The 14,560-nt window shown below is 42.5% G+C and overlaps 1 protein-coding gene across 1 annotated transcript; it reads right to left on the bottom strand.

The window, feature by feature from the left end:
- Positions 1-212: 212 nt before the first annotated feature.
- LOC139570612 (dorsal root ganglia homeobox protein-like) lies at positions 213-10,269 on the bottom strand. The gene is made up of 7 exons (XM_071392617.1): positions 10,013-10,269; positions 9,388-9,514; positions 8,598-8,701; positions 8,060-8,161; positions 5,234-5,409; positions 4,606-4,718; positions 213-2,703 (listed from the first exon to the last, which is right to left on the bottom strand). The coding sequence occupies exons 2-7, from the start codon at positions 9,443-9,445 to the stop codon at positions 2,297-2,299; spliced, it is 960 nt and encodes a 319-aa protein (XP_071248718.1). The 5' UTR covers positions 9,446-9,514; positions 10,013-10,269; the 3' UTR covers positions 213-2,296.
- Between the last annotated feature and the right edge of the window lie 4,291 nt (positions 10,270-14,560).

Below are 14,560 nucleotides of genomic sequence, written 5' to 3'. Positions count from 1 at the left end.
TAATAAGTATTGGTATAATAAGTACACACAATATAACCATTGTTATAATAAGTTTACACAATATTATAATTTGCTGCCATGTCATTGCATTTTTCAAACGCATACATTTACGTATTACCATTGTATGATATGATTAATCAAGTCATCCTTGATTGGGCTTGATTGGATAATAGATATTTTGAACAATATGTGCTACAATGACTGGAGTAATGCAAAAATACAAATAAACTTCCCTTTCCTTACTGTATAAATCTGGCCAGCATTTCAATGTTACATGAGTTTCATTGCTACTTAGTTTAGATTGGAAAACACAATCACTGGTCAAAAGTTTTGAATAGAAGCATCACAATTGTATCCACATTTTAGAGTATAATCATGCACACTCAACAAAATACATGCATGGGACTTTGTTTCATATGAGGTTTTACTTGTTTTGCTTACAAAGTGTAAAACAAAATAAGCCAGAGAGAATTCTTGCTCATACAAACACATTAACAATATAACTCAATGACTCAAAGATTCAATTAAATCTTCACTTTATTAATAGATATGAACTATGCACAGCATGCAGTCGATTTCAGAGTGAAAGACAAGAGAGAAAGAGAGAGAGATTAAAGAAAGATACAGGGGAAATAGAGAGAGAATGATAGAAAGGGAGATACAGAATGAGAGGAGAGAATAAAAGTGTGAGTTCTCCATCCTGGCCTTCTGACATTATCTCCCTCCTCCATGTCACCAGGGTGTCTCCTTCATTATTAATTATTAACCTAGTACTTTGTGGTAATACACAATTCACCATCAATTATTAATGCTCTTTTGTGTGTAGTTTGCTTAATTGCGTTATTGACTAACAAAAGTGATTTCTTGAAAAGGACGCAAATTGAATCAGACTAAGTTCTGGTCTTTGTGTGCTCTCTCTCGCTGCGGTTAAATATTCTCAATCTGATCTGGGGAAAATAAAAAAATTAAATAAATAAATAAAAGGACAAATTCATTAATTAATCAACAATTGCTGATGAACCATGAAGGAGGCTCTGGGTGTTTAAAAAAGTGTTTTGTAAATATACATTTTGGCATTAATAATTAGCATGTATCATGTTCAATGGGTTATTGAAACCTGGTGATGCATCTCATGAGAGAGAGAGAGAGAGAGAGAGAGAGAGAGAGAGAGAGAGAGAGAGAGAGAGAGAGAGAGAGAGAGAGAGAGAGAGAGAGAGAGGGGGAGGCATGTGAGAGAGAGGGAGAGGTGGAGAAGGCTAGAGAGAGACAGTAAGAGACAGAGAGTGAGAGAGGGAGAGAGAGAGAGAAAAGAAAAGCAGTGAGTGGCGTTGGCGTTCCTAAAAGTAAATAAATAATAAGAACAATGATCGCTCTCGTCTCTCCAGCTTTAAGGGAAGCTGATGAATAATGGATAGGAGCAGATGGCTGTGGCGGGAGGCAACAGGAGAGAATACATCTTTAATTGTTTTAGACAACAGGACTAAAGTGATCTGGGTTTGGCTAACGCTAGTAATACTACAGAAGTGCTAACAGACTGAATAAATATTAGCAACAGCCCTGATATCAACACAACTGTTGTATCATATCTATTAGCCAAGGGACAGCGAAGCAACGTCAGCTTCAACTGATGTGAAAATGTATATATTGATTCATGTGCACTGTCCCTGTCAGTTAAAAAAGATAAATAAATAATTAGTTGGAGTTCTCTCTGGTCGCTAGCCTAAAAACCTGAACAATAATGACCATAGCTCCAGTGAAACAATGGAATCGTCAATATTTCACGTTGTGTTTTACATGTGGTCATAAGAATACAAACATAACATGTTACATTGTCTGGTGACGTTCTGTAACACAATACTCTAATAGTACACAAGGAAGAGTGTGTAGCCAAGGTGAGAGAGAAAGAGAAATGCCTCAGATTCACATCAGCCAGGGTCTCTGTTCACACACACACACACACACACACAATGTATTCAAGTTATCCCTTACAAAGAGCCCATATAGAGTCCATTATAAAGGTTCTGCACCAGCTCCACGGCATTCAGCAATATTCACCCACAATAAATAAATCACAATCAAATAAATATCTTGATAGCTAAATCCATATAGTATGATTTTCCGGGTACCCACTCCTTACTTACATATTTGTGCTTTAGGGGGAGTAGGGAGAGGGAAAGTGGTCATAACAACAGGAACAGTCACACTACAGGAGTTAAAGTCCCAGTCCGTCCGTCTGTCTGTACATCCTCACTGTCCGTACGTCTGTTTCCTCTTGGCAGCGAACACAGACACACACTCACTTTTTCTCCAGTGGTTCCTTGGGGCAGAGGGGGTTCATGTCAGACCCGCTACCCTGAGTCGGGGCCTTGGAGCCTGGGCTGAGAGTAAGTCCGCCCCCTGCTCCTCTCCCCACGGCTCCAGAAACACCCGACACTGATCCAGATATGACTCCCAGGGCAGGTTCCATCCTGGGCCTTTTCAACCCATCCCCGGATACCCCGACCCTGGGCAGGCCTCCTACTCCAGCGCCATGCCCATGGCCATTCCCCAGCAGGTTGGCTGACTGCAGGACGGCCTCGGAGTGCTCACGGGCCTTCATCCGCAGGGCTGCCACGCTGGCTGTACGGTTGCCCTGACAACCGTAGGGGGGCAAGAAGGACAGGCCCATGGGGTCAGGAACACAGCAAGAGCACAGACCACCGCCTGGTTATACACACACACCCACACAAATAAATAAACACACAGGTCAGGGTCAGAAAATTGTTTTAGGGTTTCTTACAAATACAGTAGGGTATGTCTATCATTACCACCACCATCATCATCATCACCATCACCTGCCTCCTCCTCTCCTCTTACCATTAGTTGTGTTAACTGTTAAGGTTACTACAAGCTTCTCTCCGTCGATCTACGTGCATATATATACACTATATATACAAAAATGTGGACACCCCTTCAGATTGGTGGATTCAGCTATTTCAGCCACACCCGTTGCTGACAGGTGTATAAAATGTAGCACACAGCCATGTAATCTCCATAGACAAACATTGGCAGGAGAATGGTCTTACTGAATAGCTCAGTGACTTTCAACGTGGCATTGTCATAGGATACCACGTTTCCAGTGATGCACTGGATACCAGTGCATCAAATTTCTGCCTAGTTAGAACTGCGCCGGTCAACTGTAAGTGCTGTTATTGTGAAGCAGAAACGTCTAGGAGCAACAATGGCTGAGCCGCGAAGTGGTAGGCCACACAAGCTCAAAGAACGGGACCACCGAGTGCTGAAGTGCATAACGCGTAAAAATCGCCTGTCCTCAGTTGCAACACTCACTACTGAGTTCCAAACTGCCTCTGGAAACAATGTCAGCACAATAACTGTTCGTCTGGAGCTTCATGAAATGGGTTTCCATGGCCGACCAGCCTCACACAAGCCTAAGATCACCATGCGCAATGACTGGTGTAAAGCTCGCCGCCATTGGACTCACGCTTCACCATCTGGCAGTCCGACGGATGAATCTGGGTTTGGCGGATACCAGGAGAACGCTACCTGCCGAATGCATAGTGTCAACTGTAAAGTTTGGTGGAGGAATAATAATGGTCTGGAGCTGTTTTTCATGGTTCGGGCTAGGCCCCTTAGTTCCAGTGAAGGGAAATCTTAACGCTTCATCATACAATGACATTCTATATGATTCTGTACTTCCAACTTCGTGGAAACAGTTTTGGGAAGGCCCTTTCCTGTTCCAGCATGACAATTCCCCCATGCACATAGCGAGGACCATACAGAAATGGTTTGTCGAGATCGATGTCCACAAGAATTTGACTGGCCTGCCACAGAGCCCTGACCTCAACCCCATCAAACACCTTTGGGATGAATTAGAACGCCGACTGTGAGCCAGGCCTGATCGCCCAACATCAGTGCCCGACCTCACTAATGCTCTTGTGGCTGAATGGAAGCAAGTCCCCACAGCAATGTTCCAGCATCTAGTGAAAGCCTTCCCAGAAGAGTGGAGGCTGTTATAGCAGCAAAGGGGGGACCAACTCCATATTAATGCCCATGATTTTGGAATGAGATGTTCAACGAGCAGGTGTCCACATACTTTTGGTCATATATTGTATATTATATTGATGGTTTAGTGTAAAACATTATCCCGGTTTGATATGCTGCTTGTGTATTCATTCCAATATCGGCTCAAAATAGAGCGTCATCATGTTTAGTTCACAGAGAAAAAAGCACATGTCTAGCTAGTTGGCTACAGTAGGTTCTACCATTTCACAATAGCCTGGAAAAAACAGTTATTACTTCTAAACAAAATAGCTTTTTGAGTGGATTCTTGTTGTTTGGTTTACTGTTTGAACAGTTTCTGAGATTACATTTGGTTATCAATGCAAAATACACTACTTTGATGAATAGCCTATATAGCCTATAGATCAGATCAAGGAATCAAGCGACAATACTGCACCCACAGCTGCGGAAGGAATGATATGGCGCATCTCAAATTTCAGATAGTACAAAAGTATATTGAATGCCGCAGCGTATATAAAAGGAGCCGCCACTTTTGTGATGAAAAACAACATTGCAACACTGTGCTACGTTCTGAATCTTGCGTACCCTTCATTGTGGCAACATGCGACAGAGCCTGAGCATAGGTGGCTGAGTTCAGGAGGGTCCCTGGTAGACAGGATGGGAAGAACGGCCCACCAGGACCTATGGCTCGGTTCATACTGGGGGGAGAGAGAGGATTGAGGTTGGTTTAAAATGACTCAGAGCAGAGATAAGAGATTATGGTTATCCTGCAACTGAAGGAAAGTGAAGAGGAGTGAGGAGGAGAGACGAGGGGAAGATGAGTGCGTTACCATTTGTGGTGAATTAATCACGTGTGGAAGGTCCGATGTAAACAACAAGCAAATAAATGTGATCTGCAATTTCAGCACCACGGACAGCTGCACAATCAGACTCCTGTGATCTGTTGTTCAGCACCAAGTAACAGTGGACAGCTGCCATGAGGTACAGTTGCAACATTACTGGCCACAGGGAGAGCAAGATTTCAGCACCATGGACAGTGGCTAAATCAGAATCCCCAAATTCAGGCATTCAATACCCCATGACAGTGTACAGTGTCAACGTCACTGGCCACTGGTAAAAACTTGTAATGGGAGAAGAGGCCTAACTCTGATGGAGAACACTCCCCAGAAACTCATCTCTGTCCCCTTCTATGTCCACATCCCTGTTCTCTCACCTCTGCTGCATCTCCAGAGGTTCCTTCTGTTTCCTGCTCTGGTCCACAGGAGACTGGGAGTTCAGACTCCTGGACGGAGGAGTGCCTCCCTCGTTTATCTGCTCCTTACCTCCGTCGGGGTCTGTACTCCCTCTCTGCGTCTTCCTCCACTTGGCCCTACGATTCTGGAACCACACCTAGACAGGAGGAGAGGAGGAAAAAACTAAATGTTGCTCTCTCCTTTGTGCAATTTAAAGTAGTCTAACGAATACCTACTTTTGTATGTTGACGTGTTGTTTAGTCTCATTGATATAAAATCTATTTTCAAAAGAGACACTGATCAGCATCTTTGTATTTATGCACCCAGGAGTGGAAGGTATGATACAGTCGGTCAGAAAATTGACAGATTTCACGAATCATGTCTCTGCACCGAAATATGGTGATTTAACTATCTTATGTGTACAAAAAAAGAAATGTCATTTTTGGTTCATGATAATATAAAGGTATAAAAGTCCCTGTGTTTGTGTGCATGTGTGTGTGTGTGTTGGACTAAAGCTCTCTGCCTGAATGACTTTGCACTGCAACTTCTCCCAAACTTCACCTACCCATAGTCTCCAGCCCGCTACATACTGCCAACTACTATATCCTAATTGAATGAAGGTCATTTCCTATAACAACATTTAATTGAGCAATTTTTCATTATCATATTTTAATGACTTCCCAATAACAGTTGGGTGCCTGAGTGAGAGAACTGTGATTAAGTCGTTTATTCCCCTATTTAGTGATTGTTTGACAACATCAGATTCGATTAAGACTGCGCTCGCGCACGCATTAATCATGATGTGTGTGAATGGAATGGGTTGGACGGGAGTGCGAATCAGAACGACTGCATGCAACCTGCACGCGGGACAGAACAGTCACTATTGTGTGACGAGCCGAGGTACAATGATGTCAGCATCCAAACAAAACGAATCGCATTCAGTCGATATAAAAGAAAAGGACAACAGTTTGGTTTAGTGACAGGACAACAATATGGCGGCTTGTTGCCATTGTGAGACTACTATCTCACCCCTGCACCTTACAGCACCTTACAGTTAAGAGTCGTGATCCCGTCTCTCTGAATGGCCGGTAATTGCAACATTAATCTCCATTTGGCTGCTGCTTTAAGGAGGGGGGAAATCCATTGACATGCACATAAAGACAAGCCATCCAACACTACAACAGAAAGGACATTTATTTTCTAATAATAATGTCCCCTGTATGCTGCATCCGATTCATGTTCAGATTTAATAATAAGAATGCTGTAATCGGATTAGAACAGAATAATTTGTTTACAATCCCTAATTTACAGCTCGGGATTCTATTATGCAGCGTGCTGTCGGCCTTAAGCGATAGTAAGATGACCCAGGGGAAGCAAAGCCTAACTATTATATTTCCTACAATTAGATCTGCGCTCACAACAAACCCCAAAAGCAAATCAGGAATGCATGGAATTACATACAGGACACACTGAATTCAATTACAACTGAACAAGTTTATAACCACGCATATGTGGAGGGCAGGGGCAGAATATAAATGGACAAATTTTTAAATAATGTTAAGGTGTGTTTGTGTATGTGCGCACCGCCTTTGAGAGGTGCGAGCGTGCACATCCTTAATGCTGTCTTAACATTTTTATCTACTGCTGTCTTTAAAAGCATCCCTTATTTCTTCTTTTTTCCGAGCCATGGAAATGGACATACATGGATGATGTCTTTTTTGTTAGCCTTTGAGATGTCGACAAATTAGTGAAGAACATTATCGCTGGTTAATTTTGAATGACCGATTAATCAACTTAATCTAATATTCACCATTATGTTGATGTTATTAAAACGTCTTAAATGTAACTAAATGTAATCGAAAATGTAATCTACTTCATCCCCAAAAGTAATCATTTATCATGAGAGGGCCATAAACAACAACTGGTAATGCTGCATACTCCAAGAAAGGTTCAAATCTCACCTTTCTGGTAAAAAAGAGTTATACATTGCCAGTGTGTAGTCACTTTTGAGGACACAAGCTCAAGTAAATATTTATATTTTATATGATGTATTTCCTATTCAACAAAACTGTACGAATAAGACTTCAAATTACTTATTTATGTTCTAAATATAATATATTTCTAAAATGATTAACTATAAGATTTCACCTTCCATAAAACTGTAAAATACATATTTGTATATTTAGTGCTAGAGAAAATGTCCATATTTTCTAAAGGTCTCTCTTTATCAAAACATCTGCCCCCATAGCTGTGAACATCTCACAGAGCTCTAGCTTTGGTTCCTGAACTCGGTAGGAACTCACCTTTCAGCTCATATTAATATTGTCCATCTATGACAAACAGAAAGTGTATTTTGTTTAAAATCTATGTATTATTTTAGATTACTGGCTATAAATTGATCTCTGAATGTGCTACAGCAACAGAATCACTCTCTTCCACTGCATTATGATGAAAGGTTTAGAGGCATATGTGTTGATAGTGGTTGTGACATAGGGTTCAGCCTGGAGTTGATGGACAGTCGGAAAAGCAAATTAAATGGTAGGAGGAACATCCCAGCTTCAAGTGGTGTCAGATTTCACATCCTGCTATACACCATATACAGTATATGTGTCTGTGAGAATCAGGGCTACTGCTATATGCAAACCATTCCAATCTATGGCGTCCACAGATTGATTTATAAGTGAAAATGTCGGTCGGAACTGGTACCAGAACAATGCAGGTCCCCAAAACAGGGGACTTTAGATCGAAGTGGATAAATTATTAAAGCGCATCAAGAGAATGACAGAGTGCCTTGTGTGTGTGCTCACCTGGACACGCGCCTCAGTCAGGTTGATCTTCATGGCCAGTTCCTCACGTGTGAAAACATCGGGGTAGTGAGTCTGCGTGAACACAGCCTCCAAAGCCTCCAACTGAGAAAGGGGAAAATATAATATGCTGTTTTAAAGTTATGCGAGTTTACTATTCATATTCATAATACTACACACAATTGTATATTTTGGTGTGATGGTTTTTGAACGAAATCTACGAAATCTACAAAATGTCTGTTTTGGTAAGTAGTCTAGCCTACTTTTAGAGGCAAAAGATGACTAGTCTAACTAGGCAACAAAATGCTATTAACTAAAATAACTGCAAGCAATAAGGAAGTGATACATTTTATTTTTATGGTGGAAATAATGTTAAGCATCATCATAATAATTGTTGTCAACATTATTATGGAAAATTAAATGTGTGTAGCCTAGCTAGCTTGACACATGGTTTTGTTCACACTGGATTCAGTTCGTTATAACAATGTAGTCTACAGAGTTACATTTCTAAGCAGTCCAGAGTTTTATAATTGGTTGCTACCTGTTGCAGCGTAAATGTTGTTCTATTTCTACGCTGTTTTCTCCGCAGAAAGCCGTCATCAAAATCACCTGCTGACGAATGGTTGGGAAACCCGTTGGTGTTCACTGGAAACATAACAACATCATCTAAGAAATGTTCCAATAAAAATACTTGTCGGTATAAATAAATGTAATATACCTTTGTTTGTTTGCACTTAAAACCCGACATGGAAACATTTTGCAAATTATTTTTACAACAAAAATAACAAACCTAAATGAACAAAATACTAATTAAGCAGTTGTATATTTTTAGGATGTGAGTAAATAAGATGGCCCATTGAAATGAACTATGATCTAGTGTATTCATGTTATTAGAGCCATGAAAACATTGATGTCCCGGTCTGAGAGGCATGACATCAAAACATATGTGGCTGCAGATGGGACAACACACCTGCCTCAGCCCCGGGGCTATATATATTTATACATACACACACACACGCACACACGCGCACACACACACACACACACACACACACACACACACACACACTTTATTTACCACAATGAAATAAAGTGATACAAATATGTTATTCAGATGATTGCAGAGTCATACAACTTAAACCACTTTTCTTACAGCCTATTCAGGGGTAGCTACAGATATTTAAACGTGATTGCAAAGATAGAGAAGTTATAGACTGAAGTAGTTATAAGCCTGCTTTTCCCAGATAAAACCACAGTCAACACGTTCTAGCCTATCTATGGCGACTCAGCCAAAAGTTGCTGCATTTTAGGCTACGGTTTAGCCTACTTACATGTATTAGTCCGACAACATTCTCCATCCAGCTGAGGGGGACAGTGGAAGTAAAACATTATGGTTTTCTAGGTGGCTTCGTTTATCTGTGGATCTGTGTGGACAAAAGCCCGATATCACGGAGAAATCTGAAAATAAACCAAATAATTTCAGTTGCAGATCAGAGAATTGCGGGTCCAGATGTGTCCAAGTTGTCTGTATGGATATTTGACATTAGTCAAACTGCGTAATCAGTGAAATTATTATAGTGTTGATATTACAAATGACAAAGTAGATCAACTAAAGACACTCCACAAAACTCCCTGCTCTTCACCCAAATAAACCAACTATAAAAGTAAGTAAACAAACCATGCCATTAGGCTATAAAACATTGGAATAAAACATGACATAACAAGAAAGCCATGTGCTCACTCCAAAGTTATTTGCTGAGAATTATCCTCATCATATAGTCCATTAGGATAAGACAGGGCAGCACTCACCAAATGTTTTAAAGAGACAAATCATAAATGATGCCCAGTTGCCTCTTGCAATAAAAGTAATATAAATTATTGTAAATGATGTAGCCTATCTATAATAGAAAATTGTAGATAGGCCTATCTGATAGATATTCCCGCTGTCTGAGATACCTGCTGTGTATTTGTCTTGCGCTGGTCCAGGGAGCGAGGAGGAGAGGATCCTGAGAGGGCGCGATAAGTTTCCTGTTTGTCTCAGGAACCGGCAGTTCCAGTTCCAGTCACAGTCTCTCTCTCTTTTTCTCTCTTTCCCTCTCTCTGTCCCACTATCTCTACAACCTCTCTCACTCTCGTTATTACTCACTCCCCTCTTTCCCCCTCAACATCCCTCTCTGAGTTCATCTTCCTTTTCCTTTTACTCTACCTCTCTCTCTCGCTCTCCCTCTCTCTCTGGGAGTGCCCAGATGTCTACAGTGTTTTGAGGCTTCAGCTCTTGCTGCCTTTAGAATCTCACGCCTAATTGGTTCTAATCGGATTACCGTGTCTTTGTCTTCTCACTGTGAGTGGGACCATCTCGGTGTGTGTGTGTGTGTGTGTGTGTGTGTGTGTGTGTGTGTGTGTGTGTGTGTGTGTGTGTGTGTGTGTGTGTGTGTGTGTGTGTGTGTGTGTGTGTGTGTGTGTGTGTGTGTGTGTGTGTGTGTGTGTGTGCGTGCGTGCGTGCGTGCGTGCGTGCGTGTGTGCGTGCGCGTGCGTGTGCGTGCGTGTGTGTGTGCGTGCGTGCGTGTGTGCGATGCGTGCTTCAGGGGCCGACCCGGGTGGGAAACAACTCTCCCAGGTAGCCTACCTGAAAATGTAAATATTTTCCCCCTGCAGATTACTCTGCTGTTATACCAGTGGTTATTCACTGACCATAAACACACACATACACACAGCCGGTGCACTTCTTTATTTGGTTGCTTCTATGTTGGGTTTGAGATTGACTGCTCGTTAGGTGGGTTACCGGGTCCACTTTACAAGGGGCTGGCATATCACAACATTTACAACGGCCAGAATTTTGATTTTCTTCACAGCAAGGGGTCCCACGATTTTTATAGCTTCCGCAGATAAACATATACCACAGGACCCTTTCAATTAGTTTTAAAGCGCATCTGGGACATCACGGCGCAGACGCCGGAGTCTCTATGGAGAGGCGAAATGAGGCTCCAAACTGCAGCTGAAATTTGGAAGAGGAGGGTGGGATTGGATCAACGCACATAAGATGCAGAGAAGCCTGTCTAATGACGGGTAATTGGGTCTGTAATATCATTACAGTCGGATAATGGCCAGTTACGGCCCGTGCGTTATTAAGAGCTTCCCTTGTGAACAGCATTTATGATATTAAAGGGGGATATAATGATATTTTGGTTATTAAATGTGTGTAATTAATTTATGCACTGCTGAAAATAAAGTTGTTATTACGACCGCGGTGAGATGCGAGGAGAACATTTAAATCAAATAACTGATACATTTATTCCAATAGTTGGTTTTTATGTTCTTACACTGACAGGAGTGTGTTACACTTTCAGAATAAATGGTTCTATATTTAAGTGATAATGCCCGAGAAGCCGGTGTTTGGAGGATATATATGGGGCATTATCCCTTTTATACAATGGGTTACCAATATGTTCATATAGTGATTGACATATTTTCATTAAAAACTTTATATTGATGAATTTCTTCAAACTATTTCATCCTTACACAATTTATAGTCCCGAAACAAATCTAAGGTTGCTACCCAAGCCGGCTGGTCGTTCGTTCTATTGGTTTGGTTGCCAGAGACGCGACCCAGTCGTTCAGTCTTTATGTTTTGTATCTATGGATGTGACCCAGTCGTTCATCCTAAATGTTCCATTGCCAAACTGGCTGGCTAAATTCTTATCCCTTGCTTGCTAGCTAGCCAACTACGTTTAATTTACAGTCACGTCAAACAGTGCAGAAAGAATAACAAAAGTATCTGCATTTGTTTAAGCTTTTTTCAGTGACATTTATTTGGATACATCCATAACAATGAGCTAATGAGGCACAATTTCTCCTGCCATAGAAAATGTGCTCTCTCGTTAGGACACTGTTGTTCAGAGGAGCTAGCCAACAATGTTGCAAATGTCGCAGAGACAGACAGTAAGGTTTATACAAATCTCTGCTGTTGAAAACTAAATGTTAGTCAAAAAGAAATGATAGATAATGTCTAGATGATTTTTATAGTGGAGATCAAGTTTATAACTTCCCTGCCTGGGCTGATGAGACAGTGCAGTCAGATGGAACAGGGGAAAAAAGCATTTTAACGTCATAGATTTCGCCGGTGGTAACTTGTGGAATAGACACCGGCTGGAATGGCTTTTAACGAATTCAGGATTAGACCCAACCGTGGTATAAAGAACGCCAAAGAACCCTTTTGTGTGTGTGCATGTGTGCGTCAGTAAGGACACTCTTTATCAAATGAAGTCTGCCAGTGTAAAAGCTACAGCTCTCTCTGTCACTCCACTGTTACCCACTTAAAGTAGGGAATTGAGATTAAAGATGATGACAGGAGGAGCAGTTTCTGAGTTTGTTTGTTTCGACTGATGACTTAAAGAATTATTCTACGACTTTTGACCTAATAGTAAGTAGTAAGCCTATTGACTACCCACAAGCCGAAACCCCACACGACACAGTTAGGCATTTCAACACCATGACCAGCGCTATCTCTCTTTCTCCGATTGATGCCTCTCCTGAAACGGTTGTGAAAAATAGCCAATGATAGTTGCACAAATCTGCTTATTGTTTGGAATTGGGCCACGTGTTTTTCTCGAGCTTAGTTTCTACACAGGGAAAGATATGCTCCAAAATTAAATCCTCAAGTGAGCTCAAAGGACTATAAAGCAAACAATCTTTAATTCCAAAATAGTTTTTTTGTGTATTTTGGACGAACCAATATACTGTATTTCCCCCATGTATGCATACACGAAACAAGCTCTGTATATTGTTTATATCACTGATAGTACAATTTACATAATAGTTAATATGGGTTGTAAGGTTGTAAAAGGCAGGTGTGATTTGAAGAGCCCCTGTGACCTGCTACTGTTCTGTGTGTAGTAGAAAGAGGCGGAGCTGATATAAAAGAAAAGCTATTATAAATCAAAATGTTCTACAAAGTATAAGTATGTGGTTGGGACTATAACATTAGACAATTGGGTTCTCATTACAATTAGAAAAAATTAAATACAGTACACATGATTACACTTGAGAGATTTATTCCATCATTATGACATGCACAGTCATGTTATTGAGTGTATAAAAGTTGGCATGTAGCTACACATTTCTATCCACACTAACTGACAGGTACAGAGGTAGATCAGGTTTGATTTAGTCAGATATTACGATGTAGGAATATTTCTCCACAATCTTACCCTTGGCTTTAGAAAATTAAGTTGTTCAACAGCCTTAAAAAACAAACAGGAAACTGTTGTAGATAGGAGAGCAGGTTGTAAGAGAGTGCGTAACTGGTGGCAGGGAAGTCAGGCGCAGGAGAGCAAAACTGGGTAATCAACGGAGCAGTTTTACAATAAACAATTCCGCACAAAGACATGGGGGGAACTGAAGGTTAAATACACAACATGTAATGAGGGAATTGAGACCAGGTGTGTGGGAAGACAAGACAAAACAAAAGGAAAATAAAAAGTGGATCGATAATGGCTAGAAGACCGGCGACGCCGACCGCCGAGCGCCGCCTGAACAAGGAGAGGAACTGACTTCTGCGGAAGTCGTGACAGTACCCCCCCTAGACGCGCGGCTCCAGCAGCGCGCCGACACTGGCCTCGGGGATGACCCGGAGGGCGAGGCGCAGGGCGAACCGGACGGAGACGGTGGAACTCCTGCAACATTGAAGGGTCCAACACGTCCTCGAACGGAACCCAGCACCTCTCCTTCGGACCGTACCCCTCCCACTCCACGAGGTACTGAAGGCCCGAAACCAGTATGGAGCGAACGGAGTACGCCGGGGCCCCATAGATGTCCAAAGGGGGCGGAGGAACCTCCCGCACCTCAGACTCCTGGAGAGGGCCAGCCACCACCGGCCTGAGGAGAGACACATGGAACGAGGGGTTAATACGGTAATTGGGTGGAAGCTGTAACCTGTAACAAACCTCATTCACTCTCCTCAGGACTTTAAATGGCCCCACAAACCGCGGGCCCAGCTTCCGGAAGGGCAGGCGTAGGGGCAGGTTTCGGGTCGAGAGCCAGACCCGGTCCCCCGGTGCGAATACCGGGGCCTCACTGCGGTGATGGTCTGCGCTGTCTTTCTGGCGCAGCACGGCCCGCTGAAGGTGAACACGAGCAGCTTCCCATGTCTCCTCCGTGCGCCTGAACCAGTCGTCCACCGCAGAAGCCTCGATCTTTCTCCGATGCCAATGCGTCAGAACTGGCTGGTACCCTAGTACGCAATGGAAGGGGGAGAGGTTAGTGGAGGAGTGGCGGAGCGAGTTCTGTGCCATCTCGGCCCAGGGCACAAACGCCTCCCACTCCCCCGGCCGGTCCTGGCAATAAGACCGCAGAAACCTGCACACATCCTGGTTTACTCTCCCCACCTACCCATTACTCTCGGGGTGAAACCATGAACGCCTTCCTGACCCCAGACGTGATCTGGGGCCCTCGATCAGACACTATATCCTCAGGCTCCCCGTATTGACGGAATACTCTCTCTCTCTC

The sequence above is a fragment of the Salvelinus alpinus genome, chromosome 3 (genome assembly GCF_045679555.1).
Source record: "Salvelinus alpinus chromosome 3, SLU_Salpinus.1, whole genome shotgun sequence".
Taxonomy (NCBI): domain Eukaryota; kingdom Metazoa; phylum Chordata; class Actinopteri; order Salmoniformes; family Salmonidae; genus Salvelinus; species Salvelinus alpinus.
The sequence above is the reverse complement of the archived record's forward strand: the minus strand, read 5'-3'. Positions and strand labels throughout refer to the sequence as shown.